At 44.9% G+C, this 20,285-nt stretch overlaps 2 protein-coding genes across 3 annotated transcripts; both read left to right on the top strand.

Moving 5' to 3' along the window:
* Positions 1-628: 628 nt before the first annotated feature.
* Positions 629-11,613, top strand: CRYZL1 (crystallin zeta like 1). 2 transcript variants are annotated; one of them, XM_072138696.1, is made up of 13 exons: positions 629-765; positions 1,804-1,875; positions 4,404-4,481; positions 4,950-5,022; positions 5,109-5,153; positions 5,297-5,365; positions 5,939-6,072; positions 8,309-8,420; positions 8,681-8,779; positions 9,447-9,565; positions 10,688-10,800; positions 11,073-11,111; positions 11,392-11,612. In XM_072138696.1, the coding sequence occupies exons 2-13, from the start codon at positions 1,810-1,812 to the stop codon at positions 11,489-11,491; spliced, it is 1,047 nt and encodes a 348-aa protein (XP_071994797.1). In that variant the 5' UTR covers positions 629-765; positions 1,804-1,809; the 3' UTR covers positions 11,492-11,612. The 2 variants fall into 2 exon arrangements, with proteins under 2 accessions (XP_071994797.1, XP_071994798.1); XM_072138697.1 differs by lacking the exon at positions 629-765 and having other exon boundaries at positions 11,392-11,613.
* Positions 11,614-12,719: 1,106 nt separating this feature from the next.
* DONSON (DNA replication fork stabilization factor DONSON) lies at positions 12,720-18,453 on the top strand. The gene is made up of 10 exons (XM_072138695.1): positions 12,720-13,159; positions 13,876-13,947; positions 14,562-14,762; positions 14,859-15,037; positions 15,115-15,293; positions 15,438-15,555; positions 15,938-16,036; positions 16,253-16,451; positions 16,541-16,747; positions 17,762-18,453. The coding sequence occupies exons 1-10, from the start codon at positions 12,836-12,838 to the stop codon at positions 17,897-17,899; spliced, it is 1,716 nt and encodes a 571-aa protein (XP_071994796.1). The 5' UTR covers positions 12,720-12,835; the 3' UTR covers positions 17,900-18,453.
* The last annotated feature ends 1,832 nt before the right edge of the window (positions 18,454-20,285 follow it).

Raw genomic sequence — 20,285 nt, 5'->3', positions numbered from 1 at the left:
CACGTGGCCGTTTTGAACCCGTTTTTGGGTCGTTTTTAAGTAGTCTGTTAAAAAACGCCACTTATCTTAATTAAAACCAGTCAAAAACGCATGCGTTTGTTAACGGACTGCTTAAATATGGCCCAAAGACGGGTTTAAAACGCCAAGTGTGCCGCCGACCTAAAGCAACATCCAGAGAGGTCACTAGAGGTCACAGTGAGCAGAGAGGTTTGTGTGTAACTAGGTGTCGTCTGTGAGACCATCTGCATATAAAAAAAAAAAATCAAAACCTTGTAGAAATTTAGCAACAATGAAAAACAAAAAAAACGCAAATATTAAAATAACAAATCAGGCTGTGAATAGAATCCCAAAAACGGAAGTGGATGTACATGAAGGATAAGGAAAGTTGCAAAAACAGAAAAAAAAAAAAACCCTGTAATGTGCAATTAATAAGGACGTTGTAGAAAAAGTCATAAAAATCATAAAAAACTAAACAAATAATTAAGGATTGTGTACAAAACAGCTCACAAGCGAATAGAAATACGACAACAATGGCAAAAATGCCCAAATAATGAAATGAAAAAAAATCAAGGTCCAAAAGACGAGTAGAAATGTGCGAGCAGATAGCAGACTGCTCCCTCCTGCAGGCTGCAGCGATGGTGAAGGGTTAATGGCTGATCTCCTCCTCCTGCTGCTGATCCTCGGCTCCTCCTCTTCCAGTTTCCTTCACATTCATTCAGGAAGAAAACTAAAGACTTGCCATTTCTCCATCAGAGAGGCCACAGGGTGAGCGCAGGCTGGGGACAGGGGTTCCTGTTTGTTGCTGACACAGCAGATCTGGGCCTGACTTCCGCATTCCCCATCCATATGTCATATTCTGTCGCCCTGGACGCCTGAGCGCTGAGGCAGCCGGGGATTTACACAACACAGTGTGGATTTTCAGTGTCGCTGCGTCTTATAAAAATCATCATTTAAAATATTATGGTCTGGTCTAGGGCGAATGGCAGCGGGATGGGATTTGGCGCCGTATTAGGATAGTCATTGATTCCAGCAGCGTCTGTTGTCTACCTCTAATACTATACTCCATTTGTTATACAATTAAGTTGCACGTGATTTGACCCTATTGCTAGGATACCGAATGCTGGAATTGTCTGTGACGAAATTCTCCGAAAATGACGCGCCCTTTTTCATATTTTCTTGTAATATACTTTGTATATTAACACACAGCAGATTTGTAGTCGAAATTTTTACAGCAGTCTTTTCTCCACGCACATGAAATGCGTTGTTGGCGCATTTCATGCACCGAACACTGAGACGGCAACTGGAATCCAAGCATCATAGCTATACATGATGCCAGGAGTCCCTGCTTGACTGTGAGACCACGTCATATTCTCAGTGTGGCACGGTTGTCCTGCAGGGATGCAAGGACTCATTGAATCTTATATGCAAATAAACCATCCCCCTCATTTTGGGCTCTGGAGTTGTGTTCTACCCAATGATTTTTTTGTTTTCTCTGTACGAGGCTGCGGTCACCCGTGGCGATTACATTGCATTTTGAAATAATAGAACAGCCGAATCGAGTAGATTTGCCTGATTACGTTGCGTTACAATTTCATTTACATGTTAACGTTACATTCAGTAAACACAATGTTAACATAATGTAAACACAACACATAAGCATTGCGTTTTGTAGACATAATGCAATATAATAAGCTCCTCAGCTGTTGTATTGGGTTTCAAGATGCAATGTAATCGCCACGTGTGAATGCAGCCTAAAACTTTCATTCACCGGATCTAACCGTATCTCTTGTCTCTCCGTTCTAGGGCAGCATGAAAGGACTTTACTACCGAATTACCACTTCCCAGGATGAGGAGAAATTTGTATTTCAGGAAAATGTACGTAATTGTCACTTTTTGTAAACTACCGATTTTTTTTTTTTTTTTTAAACAATTTTTGTTAGTCCATCATACATTGATATATAATATCTGCTAAAAATCGGGGTGCAGAGTGTTAAACCTTAAAGGGCATCTACCTCCAGGATGAAGGCCTGTATGCAAATGACTCTGAGGGGCCCCAGGCTCCATAGGTGATAATGAAGCCTGGAGCCCTCAGGCTCATTTGCATATAGTCCTTCATCCTGGTGTTAGATGTCCTTTCACCAATCTTATATTGATGGTAGCTTATCAATTTTATTGTCTACTAAAACTTCTTCAGGTCTAGAGTCCTGGTCAGGTAAGATCCTAATCTGTGTTTGACTTTAAAATCTCAGCTGAATTCTGTCTTGCTAGCAAAAGGGACAGAAGCTCAAAACTGAGGTGTCAGATTACAGAGCAGTCTATGCAGAGGGAAGGGGGAGAGTCACAGCAGCTAGGTCTCCTTCCACCAGCTCAGAGAGGACAGCAAACTAAGGACACATAAGTGAAAGATTTCTCATACGCCAGGGCTCATGCCCAAAACTATGCCAGCTCCGACCATTTTCAAAATTATGCAAAATTCGGACCCATGCCTGCCCACTCTGTCGTACCGCTATACATCCCCTTCACACCCACATGGCGTGGAGGTGGCATAGTTGGCAGAAAGCTGGCGTAGAAGCAGTGATAAATCTCCCCCATACTGTAGAGTAGAGAGCTGCTAAAAAGACTACAAGTCCCAGAAGGACTGTACCCACTATTCTAATAAGGCTCATGGTCTAATAAAGCCCCATTCACACATGACAAGGAGTGAAATCTGCCTTGTAAATCCATCATATAGAGATGACATATAACAGTCCTGTATTTTTAATGCATTCATCTTATCCCAAATACCCCTTCTGTAGGTATTGTCTAATAGATAGAACATTAAAAGGGACTCTTTATCCACTCCCAGTCCCTACCCAAAAAGGAACTTTCTAGCAGATTTTGGGCATGAAACCTCCAACATGCGCAACATCCCCCCCCCCCCCACCGGCCTGACCTTTTTGGGTTTGGGGGCAGCTGGATTACCTTTGGTACCTGAGTGGCTGGCTATGTGCAGCCTAGCACTTGACTGGGTCATAATCGCGGAGTACCAGAGGATCCGGCCTCTTCCACACGGGGCAGGCGTCTGACAGGTACAGGGCTGTTGCCAGCACTGGGCATACATGGGCAAGTGCTGGGGCCCAGAGATGCTTAGGGGGCCCACATAAGGCTTTACATGAGGAATCCATAAGGATAAGGCAGGCTTTATTTAAAATAACCATGAGGGAGCTGTTTGGGATGATAAACTAGGGAATATTTTAGGGAACAGTAGATTGTTTAAGTTTCTGAATTTTAAATGCCGCCACAAGGGTTCACTGCAAAGCGGCCCATAGAATCTAATGGGAGCACTATTTTGTTATAGACAATGCATTGGGTATGTCCTTATGCAGGTCCCATTAACCTTTATGCTCTCCTGGGTGGCTGGGTCCCCCTGTAATCAGTAGAAAGCCGTGGTGGGGGTCCAGTGACGTGGATCCCCGACTTAATGTACATATAAAGCTGAGGTCAGAAGGCCAGGAGCTCAGGGGGCTCTCATACATAGCAGTCTATGCAGAGGGGAGAGGGAGGAGAGAGTAACAGCAGCTAGGTCTCTACCCCCCAACTTAGGGAAAATCACACAATAAGCCTACAGAGGGGAAGACTGATACAAATTACAATATACATCATATATTGTCTAGAAATTCCTGGGAGATTTATATGTCGGAGAGCAAAAGTTTTAGTTGCTCATGGCAACCAATCAGAGCTCTGCTTTCTTTGTAAAAACTGCTGTGGGGAAATGAAAGACACGCTCTCATTGGTTGCCATGAGCAACTGCAACAGTTTTGGTCTCTGACACTTCTGCTAAATCTCCCACAAATCTACCATCACAATTTAACCAGTCACCGGGACTGTGATAATTTTCTTATATTTGTTAGCCATGGCCTCCTTCCTTCTAAAAATCTACTTTTTAAATTATGCTAATTAGACAGAATTGCTCTGGGAGGCTTTTACAGAAAACCAGAGCTTGAAGGGCTTTGGCAGATTTTACTGGAGCCCCTCTGTGCTGTAGCTTCACCTTCTCCCCTCTGCCTAATGTAATCTCACACAGTGGGAGGGGGAAAGTGGAAGTGCTCCTGCACAGTGTAACAGCCTGTGAAGCTACAGCATGGAGGGGCTCTAATACCCACAGAACACCTTCAGCCTCATTAGCATAATTTTAAAAGCAGATTTTAGAAGGAAGGAGGCCATGGATAACAAATATAAGAAGATAACTGCAGTAACGGTGCCTGGATAAATTAGTAATGTCCCTGGTTTATCAGGATAGATTTCCCTTGGTCTCTCTTTATAGACATGACTTCCTTATGTGAAAGCTGATTTTATTTCATTATGATAATTGATGCCGTTCCACCGTGATTTACATAGCTTCAAGATTTCTTCATGTGTCTCAGGAACTGGCGGCGTCACCCAGTGACTATCACGTGAAACTGCAAGTGAAGGCCTGCGCACTGACCCCCATCAATACTAAGGTATCTGTATACTGCTTATACGTTACACATATGGGCCTCCATCTATATCTAGGAACGGCTGCAGCAGATCCACAGGTTAGATAAATCATATTCAATTTTCAGGGGGGTCCGACACTTGGTCCCCCCCCCTACATGGATCAGATGATTCTGGTTGCCTTTAGTGCCAGAATCAAGATAAATAAAGGGCCATAAAGACCCCGGCCCTAGAATAGTCGTGGCTCCCCATGGAGAGGGGTTGCAAACACAGCACGTTTTTCCATCCAGACCAGCTTCGGGTCAGAGGTCAGACCCTCATCTATCATCAATTTATGACGTAGCCTCTGGGGGTCCATGGCAACAGTCAGATGTTGTATTGTGGGTGGTGTTAAGTGTTTTCCTATAAACGCAAAACTTTGTATATATTTTCCTACATAAACTAATGACGAATATCTAGAATTGATATAAATCTACCGTTTTACCCATAATTAGCTTGTTTCAGCTTTATATCAGAGCAAGGAACACGTACCAGTGGGAAGAGACGTGGCCGGAGTCATCTTAGAAGGTGAGAGCCGATGACTATGACACATAACACCGCAAGGTTATGGATTACATTCTAACAATGTATTAATTTTTTTTTTTTCATTCTAGTTGGGCCCAAAGTTTCCTTTTTTAAGCCCGATGATGAAGTTGTAGGTAAACGCTTCCTTTTAGGATTCTTTTTTCCCTTCATATCTAGAAAAGAAAAAAAAAAATTCCTCTACCGTTTTGTGTATGCAGCTCCTATGCTGCTCGTATTGTAATGGCTTTACAAACTATAAATCCGTTTTATGTTCTAGGAATTTTGCCTCTGGATTTCGTGGAGTCCGGACTTTGTGACGTTCTCTGGGTCCATGAGCATAATCTAGGTAATGGGGTTATGGGGGACGGTGCGAGTCGGCTGTGTCTTGTTTGTGTGGATAATTATCCTCTTTGATGTCAAAGCCATAGCTAGAATTTATCCTTTACTCACACTAGGTTTTCTTTCCTGGTATCCTGGTTACATTCGTTTTCATCCATCCCTGGTGCCATGCACTGGTGGTATATGCCCTATGACCCCATGTAAGCTGACCCCGTGTCCCAAACTGCGCAGCCCTAAACGCTGAGTGCACCCATTGGTCACATGATCATATAACATACCAAGTACTATCTGCTGAAGATAAATCTAATTGCCATTGTTTTGTCAGTGAAAGTTCCTTCTCATCCTTCCTGTGTGTCTGCGCTGAGCTTTTCCTTATCATCTGCCGTTTCCTGTGCTTCCTGTTCCAGGACCCCTGTGTCCCTCCATCTCGGGGTCATCCCTGTTTTCCCAGACATGTAATTCTTCCTCTGCTCTATAAGTGTGGTGACAGACCGCCGCACTGTGGTTACTAGTCATGGGCGGGCCGGGGTCTATGTGTGTACTTATGGATTGTACAAGCATTGTCTCCTGTCTTCTACAGTCCATAAACCAGATAAGGTCGGCTGGGTGGAAGCTGCAGGGACAATAAGAGATGGATTATGTGTCTACACCGCGCTGCACAGCCTGGCGCACCTGGCACCAGGAAAGTCTGTGCTGGTACCAGATGGAGCAAGTGTAGGTATTCCCCTCCTCCTCTGCTTCTTTCTTCTTCCCTTCTTTATTCTATTCTCCATTCATCCTTCTTTTCCTCATGTCCTTCTTTCTTATTATCTTCACTCTATTCACCCTTAATCCATTTTTCTTCCTTCCTTCATTAGTTTCTTCTTTCTTCCCTCCATTCTTCCTTTACTAGTGTGGTTCTCTCCATCCCTTCTTTACTTTTCTTCATTCCATCCCTTTTTCCTTTCTTTGTTTTCTTCTCTCCCTTTTTTTCCCAGCTTCCTTTCTTTTAACTTTCCTTCTTTCGTCTTATCTTTCCCTCTCTCTCTCTCTCTTCCTTCCTTTTTCCCTTCTTTCCTTTTTTTCCATCCATTCTTTATCTCCATTTGCTTCGTTTAATTGACATTTCTTCTTTCGTCTGCTTCTTACCACTTTCTTCCTTCCTTGTATTCTTTATTCCTTCCTTCTTTCCTCAGTTCCTTCATTTCTTGTGTCCATCTTTCCTTCTTCTATTTCTTCCTGTTTCCCTCATCTTCTTTTCTTCCTTTTCCATCCTTTTTTCCATTCCATATCATTATATATGGATATTTTAGTATTTCATTGGTTCTGTCAGTTTCTACAAGCATATTGAGCCGGGGGACTAGATTTCTCACCACATAATTTTCGGAGGCCAATCCTAGGCGCACTATTACCTAGTATTTCCTTATTCATCCCTGACTTATGGTTGCCTGTAGAGCTCATGCCTCCACTGAGTAAATCCCTCTAAATAGGTAGAATATCCTCCCAGGCATCTCTGGGGATACATCCAACTTTATTCTGGGAAGTCGTACAATATTCATCCATCTTTACAGATAATACAAGAAGAGCGGCCACTTACACTCACCGGCCACTTTATTAGGTACACCATGCTAGTAACGGGTTGGACCCCATTTTGCCTTCAGAACTGCCTCAATTCTTCGTGGCATAGATACAACAAGGTGCTGGAAGCTCCTCAGAGATTTTGGTCCATATTGACATGATGGCATCACACAGTTGCCGCAGATTTGTCGGCTGCACATCCATGATGCGAATCTCCCGTTCCACCACATCCCAAAGATGCTCTATTGGATTGAGATCTGGTCACTGTGGAGGCCATTTGTGTCCAGTGACCTCATTGTCATGTTCAAGAAACCAGTCTGAGATGCTTCCAGCTTTATGACATGGCGCATTATCCTGCTGAAAGTAGCCATCAGATGTTACAGGGTACATTGTGCTCATAAAGGGATGGACATGGTCAGCAACAATACTCAGGTAGGCTGTGGCGTTGTACCAAGGGGCCCAAAGAGTGCCAAGAAAATATTCCCCACACCATGACACCACCAGCCAGAACCGTTGATACAAGGCAGGATGGATCCATGCTTTCATGTTGTTGATGCCAAATTCTGACCCTACCATCCGAATGTCGCAGCAGAAATCGAGACTCCTCAGACCAGGCAACGTTTTTCCAATCTTCTACTGTCCAATTTCGATGAACTTGTGCAAATTGTAGCCTCAGTTTCCTGTTCTCAGCTGAAAGGAGTGGCACCGGTGTGGTCTTCTGCTGCTGTAGCCCATCTGCCTCAAAGTTCGACGTACTGTGCGTTCAGAGATGCTCTTCTACCTACCTTGGTTGTAACGGGTGGCGATTTGAGTCACTGTTGCCTTTCTATCAGCTCGAACCAGTCTGCTCATTCTCCTCTGACCTCTGGCATCAACAAGGCATTTCCGCCCACAGAACTGCCGCTCACTGGATGTTTTTTCTTTTTCAAACCATTCTCTGTAAACCCTAGAGGTGGTTGTGCATGAAAATCCGAGTAGATCAGCAGTTTCTGAAATACTCAGACCAGCCCTTCTGGCACCAACAACCATGCCACGTTCAAAGGACTCAAATCACCTTTCTTCCCCATACTGATGCTCGGTTTGAACTGCAGGAGATTGTCTTGACCATGTCTACATGCCTAAATGCACTGAGTTGCTGCCATGTGATTGGCTGATTAGAAATTAAGTGTTAACGAGCAGTTGGACAGGTGTACCTAATAAAGTGGTCGGTGAGTGTATGTATACAGAAGTAGATCAGTTGCTGTATTCTCCATTCAGGGCCCTAGGAAAGCCGGGTATTGACCTCTACAGCAACTACAATATGGGGAGATTTGGAACATTTTAGGCACATTTAGCATGAGATTACTAGTTTGTAGTCTCGCTCAGTAAATGTATGTTATTCCTTTCCCTACAGCCCTTTGGCACGTTGGCTATACAGCTGTCCCATCACAGAGGAGCCACCGTGATCACCACCGCACACAGCGAGGAGGACAAACAGTACCTGGAGAAAATCCGGCCCCCTGTAGGTGAGATACCTGGGGGTCTAATCCTCAGTTGCTCCATATCCGGTGATCACCGGTCTCAGCAGGGAAGCAGACATGAGACTGTTGAGGCCAGTGAGTCATTGTAGCCTTCATGAAGACGTATGTGACGTCAGGAAAATAGACTGGTGTGGACCACCAGAACATCGGTACCAGAGCAGTTATGTATCAACTTTCCTGCTGATTTTTCCTTGTAGACAACAACTTCTATTAGAAATTCTAACCCAATGTGTCTTCTTCTGCAGCTCGTGTTATAGATGTTTCTAAAGGCAACGTTAACCTCACAGAGAAAGGCATGGAGGAGACCGGGGGGCTCGGGTTTGATATTATCGTAGATGCTGGAGGTCAGTGATGATGATTTTGATGATAGATTTCCATTAAGATTATCCATAACGATAAACCAGGGACATTACTCATAGATCCAGGCACTGTGACTGTGGTATTCATCTTATATTTATTATCCATGGCCTCCTCCTTTCTAAAATCAACTCTTATAATTATGTTAAGGAGAATGAAGGGCTCTGACAGTCGTTACCAAGGCCCCTCAGTGTAACAGCCTGTGAAGCCAGAACACCGTCTTGCCCTCCTCCTCTGCTCCCTCAGCACTGCCTTCCTCCTTCTGTCTAATGTAAACTCACATATTGGGAGGGGGGGGAAGTGCACAATGTCACAGCCTGTGATGCTTCTGCACGGAGGGGCTCTGTTAAGACACCCAGAGCCCTTCAGCATGCATTAGCATAATTTTAAAAGTTGATTTTCAGAAGGAAGGAGAACATGGATAACAATTATAAGACTATTTCCAAAGTCATGATCCGTGGTTTATCATGATGTAAGATCTTTGATGGTAGTTTTCCTTTAGAGCTGCGCCTGTATTTCTTACAAATAATTGAAGTATTGATCTAATGTCTTAAAGGGTGAGTGTAAGGGAGGCCATACTCTTAGCAGAATGATGATGTGTATGAAGGGGTTTGGAGCTATTGCTGATTACTGAAAATACATCTCTTCTTCCAGTGACGCTGTACAACACAGAAGACTCTCATACAAAGCCGACACTTCTGCCCCACAAACATGAAATTATCTCCCTTCTCGCTGTTGGGAGCCACTGGGTAACCAGAGAACAGCATCTTCAGGTACTAATTGTGTAACAGAAGGCACAACCATGTGAAACTCTAGACAGATGTCTAATCCTACTATTGTGTATGATGTAACTGCAGAATCTATATTCCAGGATTGTTGCACCTGTGTGAAAGATTCACAGCACAACCCTTCCCCCTTACAGCTGAGAGTAGCAGCAGGCTTCTGGTTAGTTATTACAGCTAACAGCAGTACCTGGCTTCTGGCTAGATAGTATAGCTAAGAGTAGGTGCAAGCTTCTGGAAAGGTATTACAGCTAAGAGCGGTAGCTGGCGTCTGGTTGGATATTACAGCTAAGAGCGGTAGCTGGCGTCTGGTTGGATATTACAGCTAAGAGCGGTAGCTGGCGTCTGGTTGGATATTACAGCTAAGAGCGGTAGCTGGCGTCTGGTTGGATATTACAGCTAAGAGCAGTAGCCGGCGTCTGGTTGGATATTACAGCTAAGAGCGGTAGCTGGCGTCTGGTTGGATATTACAGCTAAGAGCGGTAGCTGGCATCTGGTTGGATATTACAGCTAAGAGCGGTAGCTGGCGTCTGGTTGGATATTACAGCTAAGAGCGGTAGCTGGCGTCTGGTTGGATATTACAGCTAAGAGCGGTAGCCGGCGTCTGGTTGGATATTACAGCTAAGAGCGGTAGCCGGCGTCTGGTTGGATATTACAGCTAAGAGCAGTGTCTGTCTTATGGTTAGATATTACATCTAAGAGTAGTAAGTAGTAGGATCCTTAGTAGAAATGACAAAGAGAAGGGGCTGCGGAGCAGTTTGAGTGCAGAAATCAAAGAATACAGCAGTGTGAGGACACCTCCCCCCCCCCTATTGCTTCAAATCAATTACAATCCTGGAATACAAATCCATATTTCACAGCCCTGCTGCTACAACACACACATAGTTATGGTTATACATCTCTCCTGGGACAACACCTAACACTGGCTGCAGATCTGCTGCAATACTCGTACAATGAGGTCGTTGTAACCATGTAGTTGGCTGTAACAGTAAAATCTGAATGATATTTTGTAGACAGACCTGAGCAATTCATTGGTGAGAATCATCAGATAATAAATGCACATTCTAAAGTAAGACAATCCCTTTAAATCCTTTTTTTCTTTTCTATATGTAGCTCGATCCTCCGGACAGTAATATTCTATTCCTTAAAGGGGCGTCACTATCCTATCTGAATGAGGAAACCTGGAGCCTTTCAAGTTCTCAGCAAGGAAAATATCTTCATATCCTTTACCCCTCACAGTGATAATATCCATAGTTTTGCAATTATCCTTCACTGCGGCTCCACTAACCACTGCCATTTCCAAAAAGGTCCCATAGAAGTGAATGGGGCGATGGCTAAGCCTGTGCACCACCTCTCCATTCACATATCCCCTGATTTGCAGGTAGGTATTAGCGGGATGCCCCTTTAACCGGAAGTATTTGCCATAGATACTTTCACAGACGGTTCTTAATTAAAAATAACAATTTATTACATCCTTAACCACAACTTCACATATCCTGAAAGACGTTATGGATAAACTTGGAGGAGGAATACTCAGGTAAGTCATTTCTATCAAGGGTAAAGTATGTACAACACCAAGAGGGAAGCAGCTTGTACTTGCCTTGAGTCATATTCATACCACTGATTTCAATACAAGCTGTATGACTCCTATCCGGCTCCCCCTAGTGGTGGCCACAGATGGTCATAATTATAATAAAGTATATAACCGTGTCACAGTATCAGGGAGTATACAATACAAATATTTCATTTGTATACACCTGGGTGTCACACAGTTTATGCACCCCTGTTGTTATATTTGTAATTTTTGTATCTTTTAGGCCTTACCTGGATGAACCGGTCCCAATATATGAAGCTAAAGTCTTCATGGAGATAGTGCAGAGGAAAGACGTGAGGAAGCGGCTGGTTGTTCAGCTGTGAGAGACGTGATGCATCTATATGGAAGGGTTCCAGGTGTTTTCTGTAGGATTATATGAAAATATTTTGTAAGGTGTTAATATTTATGTACATGTAATAAAATAAACACATGGTTGATACAAATTCTGCAATGTTCTGCGGCTGCGGCCTGTATGTGCTGCTGGAGTGATGTCACTGCTGTCTGATCTTTACTCCTGATACCAGGCTGTGATGTGGCACTGGCACATGGTGTCCACTCTTTGAGGCCTGAGGTCCTGTCACCCTCCATCCCCACTAGGGGTCATGGGGAGGGGAGACAACATATTTTTTTCGGATCCTGCTCTTTTGTCCTCGTATGGTCATAGTTCTGTCTTGGATGACCCCTGATAAGCCAAGGTATGTTTCCTTTCCAAATTCTATGTCTGGTTACTAACTCTATGCCGAGTGGGGGTCCATGCATCATACAGAAATATGATGTAAGGACTCCCTATCTGCCAGAAGCGTAGACAATGTAACAACATATTTCTGTATAATGCATGGACTCTCAACCACTGCATGGGCAGATCTCCACAGAAGATAGCGGCAAAAACGTGGGGTGTCCCGTCCAGCAGCAGCTCACTCTGGGATGGAGTATTCGCAATTCCCGGCTCTGCGCACATTCTTTCATAGAATGTGTTTTGCCTGATGCGTTTAGAATGTGTTTCAAAACTGCAATGAAAACCCATCCAAAAACGCAACATGTGAATGCAGCCTGACTGAAAATCAGCCGTTACTTTGCATATTCTGTACAAAGAGACCACACCTCTTCTCTTTAAGCCCCACCCTCACGGCCAAACTTTTGAGGCCCAGTTCACACAACACGTTTAAACTGCATTTACACTGAATGTGCTGTGCATGCGTTGTAAATGCCCCATTATAAGCTTCCCCCCCAATAAAAAGAATTAAAAAAAAAAAAAAAAACATGGTCCTGTGCCAATGTCTTTCACCAATTAATTTTAAAAACTGGGAGTCAAATATCTGGTAAATCTCAGTCGACAGAATGTGCTGCTAATTCCAGCCAGTCAGGGCTCAGTATATATTTTTTTATCAGCTCTGAAATTATGAAAGCTGCGCTGTTATTGGTTGCTGCGTTAGACCATTCTGGTTTATAGCGACACCTACTGGGGGCGTGGGGCGTGCGCAGCACATTATGTGACAGCAGCAGAAGCAGCGGCCTCTAGTGGTGACTAGTAGTGAGGACACAAGGCGGGAATGACATCTGGAGTAGGCGGGGCGCTGCAGTGTGACGTCACTTGGGAAAGCGCGCCACATTTGTAATGAGCAGCAATCAGTGAGAGCTGAGGGTCCGGTGCATTAGCAGCCGCCGCGATGTCCTCCGAGATGTTACCCGGATACTCCCCCAGCTTCAAGAAGCCCTCGGAGATCCTGAGGCTGAGCCGCCGCCGGAGCCGCAGTGAGGCCGGAGCCAGGACTTCGCTCTTCTCCCCGGGAGAGGTGTCCAAGCGGGTCCCGGGGCTGCGGCCGTTCTCTCCGGGGCCGCAGAGGAGCAGCTCTGGGGCGGTGAAGCGCAGGAATCCCTTCGCCAGTCTGGACAACACGGTGGAGGCCAAGAGGAGAGCGGAGAGTGCGGCGGAGCGCTGCCCGGAGGAGAGCTGGGAGCTGCCGGCCAGGGCGCCCGGGACCCCGCTGCAGGTGAGCGCCGCACTCCGGAGCAGCGCCCTCTAGTTGGCGCCGCCTGTCATCACAGCCTCACTATTCCCTATTGACACGTACCGCCAATCAGCAGCCGCTACGTCACTGCTGCGCGCTGGTCTCTGACTACACAGGTGACGGGTCACGTGACAGCTGTGTTTACACCGCGCTGCGATGACGTCACTGCTCACTAGAATAGCTGCTAGTTCTCTTTTAGGTCCGACTTTATTTTATATATATATATATATATATATATATATATATATATAAAAAATAATAAAGGGGAAACCCCCCCCCCCCTGCCTTTTTTTAATTTCTTTAGAATTTTCTTTTAAATGTGTCCCTCATTGTGCAGGTTCAATTCTGTAACGATGCACTCGCTATCCTCATGATTTGGGTTATTCCGGTAATAATCTTATCAGCGCCGCGTCTGATCCCCCGGGCTCATACTCTCATTGGGGGGGTCACTTAGTGGAGCTTAGTCTGTGGTGATGTCCCATAGTGAATCAGAGATGATTGTTGGGGTCCTGGCAGTGGGCTCCCCTCTGATTTGCTCCGTCCCTTTCTTTCTCCTCCGGAGAGACGTTATATTACATCTAATGATGTGGACGGTCGCATACTGCTTTGTATCCGCCATCACATACGAGGGGGGGGGGGGGGACAAGCAATCACTGTGATGTGTAGGACTAATGGCTGACTCTTCTCGTCTCCCTCAGTATCATTCGGTTGAAGACGTGATTTTCGGAGAAGGGCTGGACACCGTACCCACCACAACTACAGACACCCAGGTACGTGGATATATAGGACCACAGGCTCCACCTAAAAGGGGGGAGGGGGAATATTTCTTATCAAAATGTACCTGTGTGTACATGAGCGTGAGCCGTACTAGGTCCAAAACCCACTGATCATTGGTCCATGTTTAAAGGAAATCTCCCATCAGAATCCATTCTGATAACCAGGGACATTACTCATAAATCCTGGCACCGGCTCTGTTGGGCGTTACCAGAGCTCCTTCTGGCTGTTACACTGTCCCCCCCCCCCCTTCTTCAGCACTTCAGCCTCCTGCACAGTGTAACAGCCTGTGAAGCTTCAGCATTGAAAGGATTTGGTAACGCACAAAGAAGCTCTTCTGGCTTATTAGCATGCTTATAAATGGAAGGCAACAGATAAGATATAAGAAGATACCACAGTCCGTGTCTGGATCTATGAGTAATGTTTCATTTATTCCTGAGCTTTTTATCTGTAAAAACGGTCCAATTGTCAAGAGTTTTTGTGGATTTGCAAAACTAAATGGTTGGCAGATGATCACTAACTTGTCCCTAACTAACGGGGTCCCCCTGAGGTACAGGGATAACTTTGTTTGTTATTTGATATGTGACTGTTTCCCTCTCTGTTCCCGCAGTCTCCTGAGAAGCCTCTTCCAGGACCTGAGCCGTGTGCAGCGTCTGACACCTATCCGGCTGACTGGAGTCTGAAGACGCGTCTGTTGTTCACCTCGTCTCAGCCGTTCACCTGGACCGACCACCTGAAAGCTCAAGAAGAAGCACAAGGCCTCGTCCTTCATTGTCGTGCTGCTGGTTTCAGCTTACCTCACAGTATAGCGGTAATGTGTATATATAGAACATAACCGCATCCGTTATGTATTATTCCAGGGGGATCTCGCCTCTCATATTATGTATTATTTAATGTCACCTCATAGGAGCCAAGGCTGTCCACAGACCTGCGCTGCGCCTTCCAGCAGGCCCTGGTCTACTGGCTGCACCCCACCTTCCCCTGGCTACAGCTCTTCCCTAGGATTGGAGCCGACCGCAAGATGACGGGGAAGAACAGCCCCTGGACGCAGGACGAAGCTCTGCAGCAAGTGTTAATGAGTGAATGGTATGTGGTGACATCTTGTGACAAGTCCTTCGGTGTGTCACACTAGAGTCCGGCTCCTGATCCATCTTTCTGTGCAGGGCCCTAAGTTTCACGTCTTTGTATAACCTGCTGAGAGCGAAGCTGTGTCCGTACTTCTACGTTTGTACCTATCAGTTCACCGTACTGTTCCGGGCAGCCGGGATCGCAGGGAGCGATGTCATCACAGCCGTCATGTCTCCAACCACAAGAGGCCTCAGAGAAGCCATGAAAAACGAAGGCAAGTGCTTGTAAAGCACGCTGTATATTGTACCACATCCTGCACTGCCACCATTTTCTTGCACTTTCTCTCAAACCTAAACCCGTACATGTTCCTATTATGTATTGTATGTTGCTGAAATATTTCATATTTTTGTCCTTTTAGGAATTGATTTCTCTCTCCCTCTGGTGACTAATGACCCCAACAAAAAGGCAAAGGCCTCTGAGACGTCTGAGTGTGATGACAAGATGCAGGAGAGTGGCCATACCAGCGAAGGAGAGGAGTATGTGATCTTTCTGTGAAGTGAAACTATTCATTATAAATCTGAATTCCAGGAAAAGGGGTTGTAACATGAGGATATGCTGACCGGTGGAGGTCTGACCCCTGGGAGCTTCACAGCTCAAGCAGATGTAATGTCACTCCACTTAGTCTCTGTAGGACTGTTGGGCATGGCTGGCGCTGTCCTCTCTGATTTCACAGTCCTATAGATGGGACTTATCCTCAAGACTTCCTTTTCCTTTCCAATGGATTGGTTCATCTCCCCTTGTGACAAGTGTTTTATGTTCTCCCACCATGAGCCTAATGACCTGGTGATCTCTCTCTGCATATAAGACTATAGCAGGCGATTGCTCCATACGTTTTCCTGAATAACTTTGTATTCGCAGGGCACCGCCGGACAGTGATGAAGACGAGAGCTTCTCTTGGTTGGAGGAGATGGGAGTCGAAGACAAGATTAAGAAGCCGGATGCCATTTCCATCAAACTGTATCCTTCATGATAACTCTGACTTTGTAGGAACAAATATGGCCCACGACGAATGATTGCGGCCCGTCTTTGTGTTCACTTTTATGATGATGGTGACTGCTTACACCTGAGCAGTATCTGAGATCAATGATCTTATGTATGAATAACCCCAGGAGATGATTCCTAGAATGTCCTCATCTGTGTACAATGTTTCTAACTTAACCATAACTGTACCAGTCGTAAGGAAAAGAATGAAGTGAAGTTGGATCACAGACCTGAATCTGTCGTCTTGGTTAAAGGAGCGAACACGTTCACGTTGCTCAACTTCCTGATCAACTGTAAGAGTATTGTAGCCGCTGCTGGTCCTCAGGCAGGACTTCCACCAACGCTGCTGTCTCCAGTGGCGTTCAGGGGAGCTACTATGCATACGATGAAGGTAAAGTGGTCCTTGGAGTATGACGGGTCGTAGGGAAGGGGGTAGGAGGTGACTTTCTAAGATAACGCTGTGGTTTCTCCTCTTTGCAGGCCAGGACTGTGAATGTGAGAACTCAGGTGCGTTCAGGATATAAGGATCAGTTCAGCCTGGAGATCACCGGGCCTGTGATGCCGCACACCGTCCATTCTCTGACGCTGCTGCTTAACGCTGCACAGAAGGGAAGTTTTTCCGCATCTCTGTACACACACGATCCAACAACCGTCTTCAACACGGCGATCCACTCCCAAAACTGCAAGGTGAGCGGCGTCCAAGCTGTGGGTATAAACATGGAGCTAGATGTGTGCGCTCTCACCTGGGGTACAACTCTACATCCGATGGGGACGTAAGCGCTTCAGCTTTATATGCTGCAGGGAATTGTACAGGGAACCTGTCATCATATGGCATTTTCACCCATAGCTGTTGTAATAAGTTTGGTTCCCCGTTCCATCAAGTTATAAAAGTTGACCTTGTTCCATGCCAGCGAGTCATGGGGGCGTCAACTTCAATGTATCGAATCTCCATCTACTCAATCATCCTCTCTTCCCCGTTACCACGTGAGCTGACGCTCAGATCTCACGATTTTGCAGTCTTCTCTTTCTGTTGTGGTGATGGGGCGACTCTTCACTGCTCCATGTGCATGAGAGGAGGAGAGAGGATGACTCGAGGAGACGGGGATTCGGTTCATTGAAGCTGACAACACCGTAACTCGCTGGCAGGGAGCCAGGTAAACTTTAATATACTTCAATAGTGACTCATATAAAAGGATGAAAAGAGGTGGTAAAACATGTACTTTAGCCCCTAATGCTACACGACTGTGGCTTACAGAGTTCATCGCTTTCCATATGTATCGGGTGTTTGTTGCATTTTGCTGCTGGGCAAATCCGTAGACGTCATGTAAATGCTGTCGTTGAATATGAGCTGCAATATTGGCTCAGTTCATCTCCTATCTGCAGTGTCCTAGAAATCCCAACGGTGTCCGAGTGAATTAGGTTGTACTGGAGGGTTAATTCAGATGCAGCAAATTGCCAATATATTTCAATACTGTAGTATTACAGCACATTGTATGAGTGATCAGACCCCCTAGGGTTCAAGTACCCCAGGGGGTCTAAAATAGAAAAAAAAATTAATTACAGCTTCCCTGGAAATGCATGAAATATTGTATGAAATATGTGTCCTGCAAAAATGTTATGGCTTTTGGAGCGAAAAATGGATGTCATCACTTTGTAAGGTGGTTAATATATTATATCCTAATGTATTGACTTGTTTGACAGGAGATGGATGGAGCAGAACTCGCAAACTGTGGTCTTCACCCGCTGACACTAGAACAGTTCACCCAGTCGTCTACACTGGGGAAATCCTCGCTACGTCACTTAGATCTCAGCGACTACAAGTTCACCTGGAAGTGCTAAGGCTGCGCTGGGATATGGATGCAGCTGCTGCGTGTTGTCCTCGCCCAGGGGAGACAATACTATGGAGGTAAAGGGGACGCGGATCCTATACCTGCACCACAACTAGGAGCGGTCCATGGATTTTAAATAAAATTTGAAGTATTTTAGAATCTGAACACTTAATCAAATTAAGTTTTGGTGCGAGAACTTTTCCAGTATCCTGAAGGGGTTTTTCCCATGACAGCGATCTTGTACCAGAATACCCGCAGAGAATCAGCAGAGCATCATCAGGAAGTGACAGCGCCGCCCTCTGTGCAGTGGTGGATACGAGTCCTCAGATTGGCTCTAATTCAAATGGAAGGGATTGGATCTGCAGTAACCTGCTCTGACCACTATGCAGAGGACGGCGCTGTCTTTATCAAAACTTATGAGCCTTGCTGAGGAGACTCCAAAAACTGTAAATATGTCTTTTATATAATTGTATCCGATCAGTTGTCACTGCCAGACTGCAGGTCTTTATTTAATTGTTTTATATAGCATTGTGTGTGGACGAGAAGTTTCTATTAATAAACTCTATAAAACTACACAGCGTTGGATTATTGGGGCATAAAGAAAATTAGGAAGTTCTTGTATGTTATGTTGCCTTGTCTTAGTGTTGGGGGGGGGGGGTGCTTTTGGTGATGAGTCCCAGTTTACTATATAAAATGTATGTGACTGCGCATGAGCTCAGCTCCACTGCTGTAGTAGCCAAACTTGCCATATAATATAGACCAATCACCACTGGATGCCTCCAGTCTGTGCCAGTCCTGCACTGGCTGCCCGTCCCCTTCCACATGCAGTTTAACCGGTTAAGGACCAGGTCCTCTCACGTTTTTTCATTTCCATTTTTCACTCCCCACCTTGAATCTATAAATTTATTTTTACACGTAAAGAGCTCTGTTTGGGCTTGTTTTTCTGCGTAACAAATTGCACTTTATAGTATTGGTATTTAATATTCATTTCATGTACTGGGAAGCGGGAAAAAATTCCAAATGCAGTGAAAATCGTGAAAAAAAAGCATTTGCCCCGTTTTCTTGTGGGCTTGGATTTTACGGCTTTCACTCTGCGTCCCAAAAGACAGGTCTACTTTATTCTTTGGGTCGGTGCAATCACTAATATAACCAATTTGTATAGGTTTTTTGTTTTCATACATTTACAAAAATTTAAACTTGTACAAAAATTTTTCTGATTTTCGCCATCTTCTAGCGCTGATAACTTTTTCATACTTCGTTGTACGGAGCTGTGGGTGGTGTCGCCTTTTGCGACTTTTGATGACGGTTTCAATTATGTAATTTTTAGGACTGCGATCTTTTGATCACTTTTATAAAAATTTTTAATGGCAAAAAAGTGCCATTTTCGACTTTGGGTGCTATTTTTCATTACGGGGTTAAACGCAGTGAAAAACCGTTAACATATTTTGATCTGGCATTTTCAGACATGATATCTAATGTGTTTATGAATTTTACTGTTTATATCAGTTCTAGGGAAAGGAGGGTGATTTGAATTTTTAGGTTTTTATTTTTACAGTTTTTCAGACTCCCTAGTGTACTTTAACCCCAGGTTGTCTGATCGTTCCTATCATATACTGCCATACTACAGTGGATTTTCCTCCTCATTCATTACAATGTGCTGATAGCACGTTGTAATGAAAGGTTTAACATGAAGCAGTCTCTGGGGGTCTTCAGAAGACCCGAGGCTGTCATGGTCACAGATCGCCGCTCCCTGATGAAGTTACGGGGAGCAATGATCCTCGCCAAGATGGTGGCGCCCATGCGCCCCCATCTTTTTGAAGCCGGCGATCGATGACCATAGCACCTGCTATGTGAGTGTTACCGCTAAGTGTTTGCTGCAATGTGCCCACATCTTATTCCATTACCTCATTCACTGCAAGGAATAATTGTTTCTATACTTTGATACATTGGACATTTTAGGATGAGGCATGAACCTCTAGGCTGCAATAGGATACAAAATACTGCAGTAATATTGCATCATTGCACCCCAATAGCCCCAAGTCGGCGCTGCCCAGGTGCTTGTGTCATATAGGTGCAGCGGTGGCGTTTGACCACCGCACTTAAGATTAACCCCTGCTATCAGTGAACGGCTGCTTATAGGCTTTAAGCAGTTGTCTCCTGTATAATAGTCGCTGGTGGGATTTTTTGGGGTACAAGTCCTGAAATCAAAATTCCCTACAAATCACCATAAATTGCGATGGCTTCTGTGCTTTATTTTCTGCTTCTTTCTCCAGTAGTGAGCAGTGTATATGAATGCCTTCTGAGGTCTAGCCACTTTAGACAGATAAGGAGGCTAAAGATTAACTCTTTCCACACATTTCCTTTGATAATTTAGTTCTAAGAGAGGATTTACCAGA

The sequence above is a fragment of the Engystomops pustulosus genome, chromosome 2, assembly GCF_040894005.1.
Source record: "Engystomops pustulosus chromosome 2, aEngPut4.maternal, whole genome shotgun sequence".
Taxonomy (NCBI): domain Eukaryota; kingdom Metazoa; phylum Chordata; class Amphibia; order Anura; family Leptodactylidae; genus Engystomops; species Engystomops pustulosus.
This window is presented reverse-complemented; position numbering and strand designations above follow the sequence as displayed.